Raw genomic sequence first — 16,618 nt, 5'->3', positions numbered from 1 at the left:
TTAAATCAGTAAATATTTATTAAAGTTATTCTTAAATTTGTCCAAGGCCCATCAATTAATTGACTCTTGACGCTCTTATTGGTTAAAATTGCTTATAACCTCAAAAGCAGGACCCCTGTAAAAATTTTTATATTAACCTTTTTTATCACTAATCAAAAACACTTTAACCTCCCTAAAATTTTAATTAAATCCGTCAATAATTAACGAAGATATGTCTAAATTGTTCAGATCCCACCATATAACCATTATTGGCATTGCATGCTTTGACAAAAGACCCTATAACTCAAAAACCAATAATTTTCTGAAAATTTTCATAATGACCTTTCTTGTACAGAATTAAATTCCCTTTACTCACCATATCTTTTCAATCAAATCGGCCAATAATTAAATGAGATATCGTTAAATTTATCAGCGTCCCACCCTAGAACCTGTGACAATTTACGTTTTTTTAAACTTAATTAGGGTCACTAAAAGACGAAACGTCAAATAATCAATCTTATAAAGTGCCCTTCGCATTAACCAAATGCAGCAGTATTAAATACGTACTGCAGTATCAGGATTTATTTTAATTTTTACGACAATACTCACGCGAACCCTAAAGGTCTGGCGTGGACTTAATATAAACCCCCCCTCACTTTCCCCCATTAAGGAATTAAAAGAAATTAAGGGAAAATATGCGTCGCTTATCAATTAATGGGCGCGAGTTATCTGGTTCGCTTGACGTGTGATCATTCACGCCAAATATCACTAAAACCCGGTTTTTCTTGATTGCAGAGAGTTTTCCGATGCTGATGGTCATCGTGGGAGCCGTAGGTGCGGTCATTTTGCTGATCATCATCATCATGATCGTGTTTCTATGTCAGAGGCAGGGTAACAAGAAACCACCACCAGAGAGTAAGTATGCCACACATAATTTTTTCCTTATTGTCCTCCATAGAGGTTTAAGGGAGGTGGGGGTTAATTATCACGCAAATCATTAGCGCAGTATTGTGATAATAAGCCGCCCCCCACATAATAAAGTTAACTTATTCTTGTTTGCGTTTAATCTTGATGGGGTTTCATGCCGGCAGGGTGAAGTCTGATAGTTCGGAATCGGCGTAGTTCAAGGTGAACGTTGAACTTTGATCGATTTTAAAATGATTGAGAGGCGCGATTACGGACCGTTACTGTGCACAAACGCATATACAGGGTGATAATTTGGGGCTTTAATGAGGTGGTTGGGGTGGGTAAATCCAGTTCAAAGGTTCCTTCCCAAGAAGGTTTCTTGTTGGATGAGTTGGAGTTAGAGAACGCATTTGTCTAAATGTCGTCTTTAATTTATGAAAAAATAAATGGGCTTTAACGTGCTAAAAATTTCAATTAAATCGGTCCATAATTAACAGAGATATTATGAAATTTGTTTAGGTCCCACCTCTTAATTTACTAAATTATTTAGGCATTCGTTTAATAAATTATTAATAACTTGATAGCTGGTAGTTCATTAATAAAATTGATATTATCTTTTTTGATAATAATTAAATGCTTTCCAACATTTCCAAAAATTTAATTAAATTGGTGAATTATTAACGGAGAAATGACTAAATTTGTCCAGGTCCCACTTTATAAATGTTTTGTTTGATTAAATAACTAATAAAGAAAAAACCAGTACCTACTAAAGTTTTATATTTTTTTAATCGTGAATTTAATGCTAGTTATTAACGGAAAATTTGTTAAATTCATCCAGGTCTCATTTAATAATTTATGGTTTAGCCTCCCATTGATTAAATTATTAATTAAATGAAAACCGTTAAATTTGTAACAAATTTTATATTAACTTTTTTGTTAAGAATTTAACCCTCTTTAACCTCCCCAAAAATTTAATTAAATCGCTAATTAATGAACGGAAAAATTACTAAATTTATTCAGGTCCCTCGTGATAATTCATTGCTTGACCTCCCAACGATTAAATTATTAATAAAGTGAAAACGATTAAATTTGTAACCATTTTTATATTAACTTTTTTGTCAAGAATTAAATGCTTTATGACATCCTAAAAATTTAATTAAATCGGTTAATTATTAGCGAAGAGATAACTAAATTTGTTCAGGTCCCATTTAATAAATTTATTGTTTAGCCTCTCGTTGATTAAATAACTGATAAAGGAAAAACTAGTACTAAAGTTTTATATTTTTTAATCGTAAATTTAATACTTTAAAAATTTAATTAAATTGCTTAATTATTAACAGAAAAATTGTTAAATTCGTCCAGGTCTCATTTAATAATTTATGGTTTAGCCTCCCATTGATTAAATTATTAATTAAATGAAAACCGTTAAATTTGTAACAATTTTTATATTAACTTTTTTATCAAGAATTTAACCCTCTTTAACCTCCTAAAAATTTAATTAAATCGCTAATTAATGAACGGAAAAATTACTAAATTTATTCAGGTCCCTCGTGATAATTCATTGCTTGACCTCCCAACGATTAAATTATTAATAAAGTGAAAACGATTAAATTTGTAACCATTTTTATATTAACTTTTTTGTCAAGAATTAAATGCTTTATGACATCCTAAAAATTTAATTAAATCGGTTAATTATTAGCGAAGAGATAACTAAATTTGTTCAGGTCCCATTTAATAAATTTATTGTTTAGCCTCTCGTTGATTAAATAACTGATAAAGGAAAAACTAGTACTAAAGTTTTATATTTTTTAATCGTAAATTTAATACTTTAAAAATTTAATTAAATTGCTTAATTATTAACAGAAAAATTGTTAAATTCGTCCAGGTCTCATTTAATAATTTATGGTTTAGCCTCCCATTGATTAAATTATTAATTAAATGAAAACCGTTAAATTTGTAACAATTTTTATATTAACTTTTTTATCAAGAATTTAACCCTCTTTAACCTCCTAAAAATTTAATTAAATCGCTAATTAATAAACGGAAAAATTAATAAATTTATTCAGGTCCCTCGTGATCATTCATTGCTTGACCTTCCAACGATTAAATTAATAATAAAGTGAAAACCATTAAATTTGTAACCATTTTTATATTAACTTTTTTGTCAAGAATTAAATGCTTTATGACATCCTAAAAAATGTAATTAAATCGGTCAATTATTAGCGAAGAGATAACTAAATTTGTGCAGGTCCCATTTATTAAATTTATTGTTTAGCCTCTCGTTGATTAAATAACTGATTCTCGTAAATTAATTAACTAATTTTTTTATTAACTTTTTTGTTAAGAATTCAATCTTTTTTAACGTTCTAAAACTTTAATTAAATCGGTCATTAATTAACGGGCAAATAACTAAAATTGTCCAAGTCTTACTTGATAATTAGTTATTTAGCTTTCTGTTGATTAAATTATTAATAAACTGTAAACTAGTAAAGCTGTAAAGAATTTTTATATTATCTTTTTTGCCAAGATTTAAATGTTTTTTAACCTTTCCAAAATTTAATTAAATTAGTCAATAATTAAGGGAGATATGAACACATTTGTCCAGGCCTCACTCGATAATTCATTGTTAAGCCTCCCTTTAATTAAGTTACTAAGAACGCGAAAAGCAGTAATTCTATAAAAATGTTATTATTAACTTTTTTATCAGTTATTTAATGCTTTTTAACCTCCTTAAAGTCTAATTAAATTGCTCAATAATTAACGGAAAAATTGTTAAATTCGTCCAGGCTCCGCTTGATAATTCATTGTTTACCCTTTCATTTATTAAAGTACTAATATAGTAAAAAATAGTGATTCTTTAAAAAAAATTATTTAAACTTTTTTGTTTAGAATTAAATGCTTTTTAACCTCCTAAAAATTTAATTAAATTGGTCAATTATTAACGGAGAATTTGTTAAATTAGTCCAGGCCCTATTTGATAACTCATTGTTTACCCTTCCATTGATTAAATTACTAATAAAGTAAAAACCAATGATTCTTTAAAAAAAAATATTTAAACTTTTTTGTTTAGAATTTAATGCTTTTTAACCTCCTAAAAATTTAATTAAATCGGTTAATTATTAACGGAGAAATTAATTAATTTCTCCAGGCTCCATTTGATAATTCATTATTTACCCTCATATTGATTAAATTACTAATAAAACGAAAACCAGTGATTTTGTAAAAAAAATATATTTAATTTTTCGTCAAGAATTAAATGCTTTTTAACTTCCTAAGAATTCAATTAATTTGCTTAATGATTAACGGAGTAATGACTAAATTTATCCAGGTCCCACCCAATAATTTATTGCTTAGGCTCCCAATGAATTAATTTTTTATGTGATTAAATTTGTCAATCTCCCACCACATATTTTATTCGAAATTGACTACAAAACATGTCATGTAACCTCCCTTGGGAGCGTTATACTCAAAAAAACACTGCGCAAAATTCAACAAAAAAAAATAAATAAAACCACTAAAAGACATGATTGGCAAAGCCAAAAATAACCGTGCTGGCCCCCAATCAAATCTAAGCCCCGCTATTTTTAAGCTCAAAAATTAATGAAATTTTAATATTAATCACATAAAGCTTGAAATTGGATGCATTTTTGATTTATTGCCCCTTTTTGACCCGATCAACTTCAGGCAGGTGAAAGGGTCGCGAAAGGGGCCCTTTGTGCTCGACATTTATTTTGATTTATTTTACGAAACAATTGAATTAAACATAAAAAAAATATATATACACACAATATTTAGAATCGGTCCTCGAAAAACATTTTGCAATTGTTATTTAAATTACCGGGAAAAAAATGACACGGGAATCTGCATAAACAGGCCATAACTGTATGTATAATACGTGTTTTTTCCGCAGTTCGATTCGGTCGCAATTTATGCATAAAATTGCACATGTTTAACCCAGATCGATGGGGAGAGGGCTGATAATAAAACATTTTTGTATATTCGCGCGCTTTTTATCAGTCAGTAAAACTCATTTTTACGTCCATATTTTTGTTTGGTCCCCTAATTAACAGCGAAAAAATTTACGACAAAACGGTCTTAAAAGTACCAAAAAAAACACTATATTACGTAATTCGTTCAATGAAATTGAAGATATACCAGCTTTGAATCTCTCAGTTGGCACTAAGTTTTTAGGGTGGGAGTCTGATTAATTTAGTCGTAACTTACGTAATTGTTGGCCGACTTAATTTAAATTTATAATTCGTTAAAGAGTATTAAATTCTTGACAAAAAAGGTAAATACAAATATTTTCAAAAAGTTACTACTTTTCATGCTATAGGATACGTTTTAAAACCTGGTGGGGCCTGAATAAATTTAGTCATACCATTGCTAATTATTAACCGATTTAATTAATTTTTTTAGTAAATGAATTAGTATTAAATTATTGGCAAAAAACTAAATATATTTTTTTTGCAGAATTACTGGTTTTTACTTTATTAGTAATCTAATTAACGGGACGCTAAACGATCAATTATCAAGTGGGATCAGGACAAATTTAGTCATTTCTCCGTTAATTATTGTACAATTTAATTACATTTTTAGGAGGTTAAAAAGCATTTAATTCCAGACAAAAAAGATACAATAATTTTTTTTACAAAATTACTGCTTTTCACTTTATTAGCGACAGGCTAAACAATGAATTTTCAAGGAGTATTTAGACAAATTTGGTCATATCTCCGTAAATTATTGAGCGATTTTATTAAATTTTTGAGAGGTTAAAAAGCGTTTAATTTCTAACAAAAAAATTAAAATAATTTTTTTAGAGAAGTACTAGTTTTTACTTTATTGGTGATTTAATCAAACAATGAACTATTAAGGGAGGACCTGGACAAATTTAGTCATATCTTCGTTAATTATTGATCGATTTAATTAAATTTTTGAAAAGTTCAAGAATAACAAATTCTTTAAAAAAAAATAATAATCAAATATTTCATAGAATTACTGGTTTTAAGTTTATTAATAATTTAATCAACGGGAGGCTGAACAATTAATTTATCAAGTAAGACTTGGATAATTTAAGCCATTTCTCGGTTAATGTTTTAAGAGGTTAAAGAGGATTAAATTTTTGACTAAAATTGTAATATAAAAATTCTTACAAATTTACTGGTTTTCAATTTAATTTATAGGAAGGTAATTAATTAATTTTCAAATGGGGTCTGGATCAATTTTACAATTTCTCCGTAAATATTTGACGGATTTAATTAAATTTTGAGGAGGTTAAAAAGCATTTAATTTTTAACAAAAAAGTTATTTTTGTTTTTTTCGTAGAATCACTGCTTTTATTTTATTGTTAGTTTAATCAGTGAGAGGGTCAACAATGAATTATCAAATGAGGCCTGGACAAATTTAACAATTTCTCTGTTATTAACTGATAGAGTTAATTAAATTTTGAGGAGCTCATAAAACATTAAATTCTTGACAAAAATTTTCCTATAATTTTTTTTGTAGCATCACTGGTTTTCAGTTTATTAATAATTTAATCAAAGGGAGGCTAAACAATTAATTTTCACAAATAGGGCCTGGACTAGTTTTACAATTTCTCCGTTAATAATTTACGGATTTAATAAAATTTCTTGGGGGTTAAAATCCATTTAATTCTTGACAAAAAAGTTATTAATATTTCTTCTACAGATCTAATGGTTTTAATTTTATTAATAATTTAATCAACGAAAGGCTAAACAATTAATTATCAGGCAAGAATTGGACAAATCTAGTCATATTTCCGTTAATTAATGAGCGATTTAATTAAATTTTTGGGAGGTTAAAGAGGATTAAATGCTAGACAAAAACGTTAATATAAAAACTGAAACAAATTTAATATGAATTAAAGGCTAAGCAATTATTTATCTTTGCACAATTTTAGTCATTTCTTTGTTAATTAATGAACTATTTAATTAAATTTTACAAGACTAAAGTGAACATTAAATTATTAAAAACAAAGTTCAAATAAAACTTTATACAAAATAGCTATTTTTTCCTTTATTAACGGGAAGCTAAACAATAAATTATCAAGTGGGATCCGGACAAATTCAGTCATTTATCTGATAATTATTGACTGATTTAATTAAATTTTTTAGCACATTAAAGACAAATTAATTCTGGAAAAATAATATTAATATAAAATTTTTCACAAACTAACTGGTTCTTATTATATCAGCAATTTAATCCATGAGAGGCTAAATAATAAATTATCAGGTGGGACCTAAACAACTTTAACCGTATCTCATCCAATTATTGACCGATTTCGTTCAAACTTTCAGCAAAATAAACCTCATTAAATTCTTAACCACAACATCTATAAAACTAACCAGACTCTTTTATTCCAGACACCCACACCATCGAGAAACAATGCAAGGAATCGGACCGCAGTTCGAACATCTCAGATCTGAAATTGGACCTGCGAACCGGCTCGTCGAACTCGAACATGCACTGCGACATGGACTACATCCCGGGCGCAGAATCTGAGACCGGTTCCGAGTCGGTCATAACGAGAATCGGGATCCCGTTGGCCGGTTCGGTCAGTGTGGCCGGACAAGACATTTATCGATACTCAAACGACTATACCGAACCCAGTTTCCCGCCAAAGGTAAGCGACTGTATATCTCGAATTCATTTTTCCAATTTTCTTCGTCCCTTTCTATAAGAGGGGGAGAAGAAAAATTCGAATCGGTTCAATCTCGAAGCGATATTTACATAAGACTCGAAAAAGCCCTTTTATTATTTTTATAGACCACAATTTCGAGTTTGGTCGCCGCATTAAAGAGTCAATTTTGCGAGGGGGTTAAGTTGAATTTATGCCGAAAGGGTGCCGCTCAAAGGGCGGGATGTTGACCCTGTGGCGTGCGTAAACATTCTCGATTTTATAAAAGAGGTCTCGAATTTACAATAAATTATCGGTTTTATCGGAAAATGGCATGTTTGTCAAAATATAGACAGACTGTATAAAGTTAGGATTTTTTTCTTATTTAAACAAAGGTCTCGGTGTTTCACTGCAGATAGAGTCCATTAGATACTGGCTACAAAATCCCCAAAGGCAAATTTTAGCTTTGTTTCAACCAAGGCAAAATAGAGTGTCCTTGTAAATGAATGTCCAAATTCACTTATACTGCATGGCAGGCAGATGTAATTTTTTTAAAGTGAATTCAATATGGGGTTTAAAACTAAGTTCGTCATTAATAAAAACATCCAGAAATTTTCCAGAGTCACACCATGATTCCAGCTTTTGAAGATCAGAGAGAACAGCTTCTGTTATAGTTCAGTATATTTGGTTTACTTTCTTTACCGGCAAATAGTAAATTCTCCCAAAACTTAACAAATTATTTCATATCCTCAGTATCATTCTTAAATTATGTGCAGTTTATCCAATTGCGTATGAAAACACTACATTTGAAACTGCGTCCAGGATGTCTCAGAAGAGGCAAAATCTGGACTTTCTGGCCAGTTTTTCGGACATTATACAGGCTGTCGCATAACTTATTGGACATAGAGCAGCAGCATATTCTTTGGTTGAAAATATTACGATTTGACTAAATTTGTCTTTAATACTAACCCTACTCCGTTGGAATTTTTTTTTTTTTTTTAATTTATTGAATTTAATTTTCTCGTTACATATAGGGAAAATTAAGGTTTTTATTTCCGTAATGGGTTCTCTGTAGAGGCCTTAAAAAGATTGCTAGAATACCTTTTTGCTCTAAATGGTATATTAACAAAGTTATAAAAGATTTTTGAGAAATAACCCCATTTAAGTCTAATTGAACAAGAGAACCACTTGAAATGTTTTGCAGACGATTTTAAGGCTCAACAGCATTTGCTGTTCGACCACATTCAGAGGCAACAACCCCTGCAAAAAATGATTTCATTAACAGAAATTTTGAAAAACTGAAAATTTTCAAAATAAAAATAAATTATATATGAAAAAGTGTGTTTTTGAATTTTTTCGGAAATTCGGGTATATTTTTCAAAACAGTTTTATTAAGCTTTTTTGAAGGATTTTAGATGTTTTATCGATGTAGCAAAAAAAAAATTTTTTTCAAAAAAAAATTTTTTTTTTCAAATTTTTTGTCAATTTTTCAAAAATCGTTCATAACTTCTTTACTTTAAAATTTACGACTAAAACTTGTTGTAGATAATTTGTAGTGTTTTTAATTTGGAATATAATGGTGAAAGAAAATTTTCAATATTCCCAACAGTTCTGGAGAAAATTTGGAAAAACTGTTTAGAGATTATTCCCAATTTTCCGGAAAACTATTAAAGATATAAATTATTTTTCTTTTGCATCTGATGCGCATTGACATTTCACACAACTTTTATTATCACAAATATTTTCTCCAGTCAATAGTTTTCCCGGAAAAAAATAAAAACCGAAATAATGACAATTTTCCCATGGGTACCCCCTTGGATTTTTTGGGAAAGAAATTTTTCGGAAATTCGGGTATAACTTTTTTTTGGAACATTTCTCAAAAAAATCTTATAAAGCTTTTTTGAAGGATTTTAGATATTCTATCGATTTACCAAAAAAAAATAAAATTTTTTCGAAAAATTTTTTTTTTTTCAAATTTTTCACCAAAAAATTGCCAATTTTCTTAAAACCCTCCATAACTTCTTTATTTTGAAATTTACGGCTAAAACTTATTCTACATAATTTGTAGTAATTTTAATTTGGAATATAATGGTGAAAGAAAATTTTCAATATTCCCAAGAGTTCTCGAGAAAATTCTGGAAAACTGTTTAGAAGTTTTTCCCAATTTTCCGGAAAACTATTAAAGATATAAATTATTTTTCTATTGCATCTGATGCGCATTGACATTTTACATAACTTTTATTATCACAAATATTTTCTCCAGCGAATAGTTTTCCCGGAAAAAAATAAAAACCGAAATAATGACAATTTTCCCATAGGTAACCCTTTGGATTTTTTGGGAAAGAAATTTTTCGGAAATTCGGGTATAACTTTTTTTTGGAACATTTCTCAAAAAAATCTTATAAAGCTTTTTTGAAGGATTTTAGATATTCTATCGATGTACCAAAAAAAATTATTTTTTTCGAAAAAATTTTTTTTTCAAATTTTTCACCAAAAAATTGCCAATTTTCTTAAAACCGTCCATAACTTCTTTATTTTGAAATTTACGGCTAAAACTTATTCTACATAATTTGTAGTAATTTTAATTTGGAATATAATGGTAAAAGAAAATTTTCAATATTCCCAAGAGTTCTCGAGAAAATTCTGGAAAACTGTTTAGAAGTTTTTCCCAATTTTCCGGAAAACTATTAAAGATATAAATTATTTTTCTATTGCATCTGATGCGCATTGACATTTCACACAACTTTTATTATAACAAATATTTTCTCCAGCCAATAGTTTTCCCGGAAAAAAATAAAAACCGTAATAATGACAATTTTCCCATGGGTATCCCTTTGGATTTTTTGGGAAAGAAATTTTTCGGAAATTCGGGTATAACTTTTTTTTGGAACATTTGGCAAAAAAGTTTTATTATTTATGGAGTATTGATTGGGTCATAATAAACAACTGACTTCATGTATCCCCATATATACGACAAAGTCGAGAGGATTAAAATCAGGGCTTCGAGGCGGCCAAAGCATTTGGCTCCCATGACCGATCCAGCGATTAGATTATTCTTAATCGAGATATTCTCTGAAAAGTGGAGGGTGGGGCTAAATTTCCATTAACTAAACGCTTGAATTCTTCCAGGACGGTCAAAACAACAACGGCTACGTCACCTACGTGGACTACTCGCAAGACTACAACCCCCCAGTGATGCAACCCCCCATCTCGACCTCAATGGGCGGCGAGAGCCTCCAGTCCACCCGTCTGCAGCTCAACTCCCTCCAGAACCACCAGATGAGCCACGGGGGAGGCAACGGCAACAGCCTCCCCCTCAACGACCTCTCCGACCTGCACCTCTCCCACTCGAACGGTTCCATACCGGGAATCGATCCGAGGTTCAGCGCGACCTACGGGAACCCTTACCTGAGGAACGCGACGAGCGTGGGTCTACCGACCCCGAATACGGCGAACCCGGTGGCCACCCCCGCACCTCCGCCCTACAGCAGGGAGAATTCGCGGCTGGGGCTCTCGGGGGGCATGATGGTGACCGCGGGGGCGAACTCTTTAGTGTCGAACGGTGCGAACGGGAGTGTGGTGCCCCAAGTGACCCGATTACCGAACTCGCCCACTAGTCAGTACATAGTGCCCAGTTCGACGATAAAAAGGGGGACCCTGGCCACCCACGTGTAATTAATATAATAAACGGTGCGAGTTTCTTAAATTAGGGGGGGCCCCCTAGGTGCCCCTCTTGGTGTAAAATATTCTAATGGGCAGAAGGGAATTTGTCCCGAAGAAGTTGCGTGAAGTACTTCTTTAAATCGCAAAACAGTTTTGCTACTATTTATTTTATTCTGTGGCACGTGTTTCGAATACGATGTTATAGCATCTTCAAGAGAAGATGGTATAGTAGTCTAAATAAGAATGTAACTAATAGAGTGAAATATCCAAGAGAATGCTTGGAAAAGTGTGAGTAATATAATTAAAGTATTTAAATTCTTCCAGGCAGTTGGAGCCTTATAGGGATCCAAAATGAAAACTCAACGTTTTTCCAGCCTTTCCTGAAAAAAATGTACGAATCCTTAGAGGGATATCGTGATATTGGAATTCTTATTACAGGAGTGCCTGTGAGGAACGAGTTTTCACTTTTAGTGATCAACATTTTTGATTTTTGAATCCCTTGCAGGACTTTTCTGAACAAAAAATGTGAAATTTCTTCCAGGCAATTGAACCCAACTGAACAAGGCTTAAACACTAACTAAATTATGCAAAAGTTGCACCCATTTTTTAAGATAAAGGATCAAAAGATGATGTTATTAAATATCACCCTATTACCTCTGTTACCAAGAACTTTGACGGTACATTAAGAGCCACTTTGAACAAAATAATATATTTCTTGCAGGGCAATTTGGCATCCAAAAAAGGGAAAATCATATGCCTCCTTCTATGATCTAACGAAAGCGTTTGACTGTTGTCCAATTTTACTCAAAAATCCAGCTCATTGCAGCTTTGCCAACAACAGTTTAAGTGAAGGTAAAATTCTTGTTTCTTTCGATGTATCTTCTTTGTTAACAAGCATTCCTACACCACAAATTTTGAAATATCTAATTAAACTTTTGAAAAGTAATGACCCTGGGACCTGTCTATCTAAAACCTAGATATAAGTGCTTCCAGTGCAGGAATTTCCTTCATTCTTTTTACGGAGGCGGAAGAAAATCCCAAAGAATCTTTTAAAATAAAAATCAATTGAATCTGAGCACTAGAAGTAAAGTTATAAAGCAATTTGTCCAAGAGTGATTGGTTCCCCGTGGCCCCCTAGACCTTTGTTTTAAAACCTGAATAAAATGCTTCCAGTGCATGCATTTTCTTCATTCTTTCAATAGAGGCAGAAGAAAATCCCAAAGAATCTTTTAAAATAAAAATCAATTTAATCTGACTACTAGAAATAAAGTTATAAAGCAGTTTACCCAAGAGAGTTTGGTTTTCTTTGGTACCCAAGACCTGACTTTCTAAAACATGAATACAAATTTGTCTGGTATATGGATTTCGCTCATTCTTTTAACTGAAGCAGAAGAAAACCTCAAAGAATTTTTTAAAACATAAATCAAGTCAATCTCAGCACTTGAAGTAAAGTTATAAAGCAATTTACCCAAGAATGCTTAGTTTCCCGTGCCTCCTGGACGTGTTTTTTTAAAACCTGGATAAAAATGCTATCAGCGCATGGATTTTCTTTATTCTTTGAACAGAGTCGGAAAATATCGTAAAGAATCTTTTAAAATAAAAATCAATTCAATCTGACCACTAGAAGTAAAGTTATAAAGCAATTTACCCCAGAGTGCTTAGTTCCCCGTGGCCCCCCAGACTTGTTTTACTAAAACCTCGATAAAAATGCTTCCAGTGCACTGATTTTATTCATTCTTTTAATAGAAGCTAAAAAAAACCCTAAAGAATCTTTCAAAACATAAATCAAGTCCGAGAAATAATTGATTAACAATTTTGCATGTCACGAAAAATTTGTCAATGCAACAATTCGTATTATGAACAACTTGAGGGTACATCCATGAGTAAATGGCTCTCTCCCTTTCTAGCAGAGCTCTTAATGAACCTGTTTTAAGTTAAATGAATAATCAATTGTATACTTCAGTGAGTATTTAAACTTGGTTCAGCCATGTTTCATTGGATTTTTCGCTCTATTAGTTACATCTTTAGTACATAAGGCCACTAATAAGTAAATTTTATTTAGTTTTAATTTTTGTGGCTTAGTGGTAAAACTGTTTTGTGATTGCAGCATAGACTACTTCTTCGCGATAAGTTTGTCTCTGTTCAACCGTGATTTTTTTACTTATTTAATATCATAAAAGAAAACGAGAAAGACTGAATAAATACACACACACACACAATCGTGGTTCTGTTTGTTATTTTTCATGTAAGGGGGTCAAGCCCCCATTTTTTGTCTCATTTCAACTAGCGGAATACGTGTGGTCAATATTATTTTTTTAAATAATTACCGAATTACTACGTCGTGTGTTAATCAAACGTGGGTTACTTTTGATTGGGAAGTTGGTTGGATATTTTGTGTTGGTTGGGTTGGCGACAGGCCATTTTCCAGGGCGTACCCAGAAGAGCAGAAAGATATTTGAAGAAGTAGTTTTTCAGAAAACTGGACGGTAGGGAGGAGTCAAAAGATAAAAAACAGGAAAAAATTCAAAACATTTAGAAAACTTCATAAGATCGTTTGGAAAATTGAAAAAAATCCTGGAAAACTCTTCTATTTCTGGGACATTCTATTCTAGTGCCCAGTTTTAAGAGCCAACCTTAATAGTTGTGCCATAAGTATTTCCTCCTGGAATATCTACACAATTTCCCATATAAAAAAATATCAAAAAATTTTGTAAATAAGTACATATCAAAGAAAAGTCGGATTTTTTTGTTGTTGAAAACACCACCCGACAATATCGTTACGTCAATTTTCCTTACAATAAAAGACGAATTTCCCCATATAGCAGCGTGAACTCGGTTTTCGGCCATAGAGCTTCCATATAGTCAATTTTCTTCAGTTTTTTTGGGCCTAATTTGAAATACTGACGGCTTATTATATTCTATATAGCGAAAATTGTTCTTGTTAATATTATAAAGTATATTATACCAAAGATATTTTTTGTATATTATTAAAAAAAAAATAACAAATTGATGTATATTTTTTAATTATTCGGGTGGCAACGATTCTGTAAGTTCTGAAGTTTCAGAAGGCCTAGAAAGTAGTAGTCAATCGAATTTTTGTATATTTTATATTGTTATATCATATAGAGTTGTCAATTTTTTTTTGTACTTACTCCTGATTTCCCACCGCATTTGCTCACTTTTGTCTGTATATTTTATTGTTTTTTAGTGTATATTTGTTTACCTGTATATTATTATTATTATTATTATATTTTCTATATACTCTAGTACGTACGTTCGCCCGCCATATATTACGTCATGTTTTAGTTTAACTTTACCTAACGACAACTTTTAGCTCAAATTTTTTAAATAAATTTATTGTACATATTGGACATATCTTGCAAGTTTTCTAAACTAGAGTACTACTGTTACTATATTGTGTATAAGAATTTTTTTAAATCTTGGAAAATAGCAATATTTAATTAAAAAAAAAACCTTTGTGATTGTATAATAAAAGCCTACTTCATTAAAGGGGTGTTTTTCTTCTGAAGACGACCAGTTTAAGATCGAAACGTCGGCGAGTCTTTTAAATAGAAACGTGGTTGTGATGTGAAGTCTTAAGCCTGTTATTAAGGCATGAAGGTATTTTATGGAAAATTGGATAAAAAATGCTTGTAGTCAAAGGATGTTCCAGATATTTCCAGAAAAATTCCAAAGTAACTTTTTAAATAAAAATCAACTCAATCGAAGCACTAGATAGAAAGTTATACAGCAAATGAATGCTTAGGTTCTCTTGGCACCCTAGACCCGTCTTTCCAAATTCTGGATAAAAATGCTTGTACTGCGTGGATTTTCCAAATTTTTTCAGAGAAATTACAAAACATTTCAAGGTAACTTTACATGTAAAAATTAACTCAATTTGAGCACTAGAAGTAAAGTTATAAGGCAATTTACCCAAGAGTACTTGGTTTCCTTAGAAACCATAGACTTGACTTTTCAAAACCTGGATAAAAAATACTTGCAGCATATGGATTTTTCAGATATTTCCAAGAAAGTTACAGAATAATCCAAGGTAACTTGTAAAATAAAAATCAACTCAATCGAAGCACTAGATAGAAAGTTATACACGAAAAGAACTAGGAATGCTTAGGTTCTCTTGGCACCCTAGCCCGACTTTCCAAAATCTGGATAAAAATGCTTGTACTGCTTGGATTTTCCAAATTTTTCCAGAGAAATTATAAAGCATTTCAAGGTAACTTTTAATGTAAAAATTAACTCAATTTGAGCACTGGAATTAAAGTTATAAGGCAATTTACCCAAGAGTACTTGGTTTCCTTAGAAACCATAGGCTTGACTTTTTAAAACCTGGATAAAAAATTGCTTGTAGTGCATGGATTTTCCTGATTTTTTCCAGAAAGTTATAAAATTATCCAAGGTAACTTTTAAAATAATAATAAACTTAATATGAGCACCAGAATTAAAGTTATAAGGCAATTTACCCAAGAGTACTTGGTTTTCACTAGCATCATAGACTTGAATTTCCAATTTTTCCATCATAGACCTGGATAAAAATTGCTTGCAGAACATGGATTATCCAAATTTTTGCAGGAAAATTACAAAATATCCCTAAGTAACTTTGAAAATAAAACTCAACTGAATCTGAGCATTAGAAGGAAAGATATACAGTAATTTACCCAAGAGTGCCTAATTTACCTTCGCACCCTAGATCTGCCTAGCTAAAACCTGGATAAAAATGCTTCCAGTGCATGGATTTTCTTCATTCTTAAAAAAGAAGCGGAAGAAAACCTTAAGCAATTTTTTAAAACAAAAATCTAGTGAATATCGGTACTAGAAGTAAAGTTATAAAGCAATTTATCCCAGAGTGCTTAATTTTTCTTGGCACCCTAAACCGTTTATCTAAACCCTGGATAAAAATACTTTCACGGCATGGATTTCTTTCATTCTTTCAACAGAGGTAGAGGAAAATTCCAAAGAATCTTTTAAGATAAAAATCAACTCTATCCCATCACTAGAAGTAAAATTATAAAGCAATTTATCCGAGAGTACTGAATTTTCCTTGGCACTCTTGACCTGTTTTTCTAAAACCTGGATAAAAATGCTTCTAGTGTATGGATTTTCTTCATTCTTTTAGCAAAAGCGGAAGAAAACTCTAAATAATCTTCTAAAATAAAATCCAACTTTATCGCAGCACTAGAACTAAAGTTATAAATCAATTTACCCAAGAGTGCTTAGCTTCCCTCGACACCCTAGATCTGTTTTACTAAAACCTGGATAAAAATGCTTTTTATGCGTGGATTCTCTTCATTCTTTTAACAAAAGCGGAAGAAAACCGCAAAGAATCTTTTAAAATAAAAATTAAGTCAATCTCAGCACCAGAATTAAAGTTATACATCAATTTACCCAAGAGTGCTTAGTTCCCTTAACACTCTTGAC

The 16,618-nt window shown here is 31.2% G+C and overlaps 1 protein-coding gene across 2 annotated transcripts in view; it reads left to right on the top strand.

The window, feature by feature from the left end:
* The window catches only part of LOC126747501 (irregular chiasm C-roughest protein-like), a 135,156-nt gene extending 120,824 nt beyond the window's left edge, over positions 1 to 14,332 (top strand). For both annotated transcript variants that reach the window (XM_050456188.1, XM_050456187.1), the window contains 3 exons: positions 775 to 894; positions 7,269 to 7,528; positions 10,652 to 14,332. In XM_050456188.1, the coding sequence (XP_050312145.1) occupies positions 775 to 894; positions 7,269 to 7,528; positions 10,652 to 11,197 (926 nt within the window). In that variant the 3' untranslated portion in view covers positions 11,198 to 14,332. The remainder of the gene's footprint in view (positions 1 to 774; positions 895 to 7,268; positions 7,529 to 10,651) is intronic.
* The last annotated feature ends 2,286 nt before the right edge of the window (positions 14,333 to 16,618 follow it).

This window comes from Anthonomus grandis, chromosome 19 (assembly GCF_022605725.1).
Source record: "Anthonomus grandis grandis chromosome 19, icAntGran1.3, whole genome shotgun sequence".
In the NCBI taxonomy this organism is placed as follows: Eukaryota; Metazoa; Arthropoda; class Insecta; order Coleoptera; family Curculionidae; genus Anthonomus; species Anthonomus grandis.
Note: the sequence above shows the minus strand (reverse complement) of the source record. Positions and strands in the feature narration are given on the sequence as shown.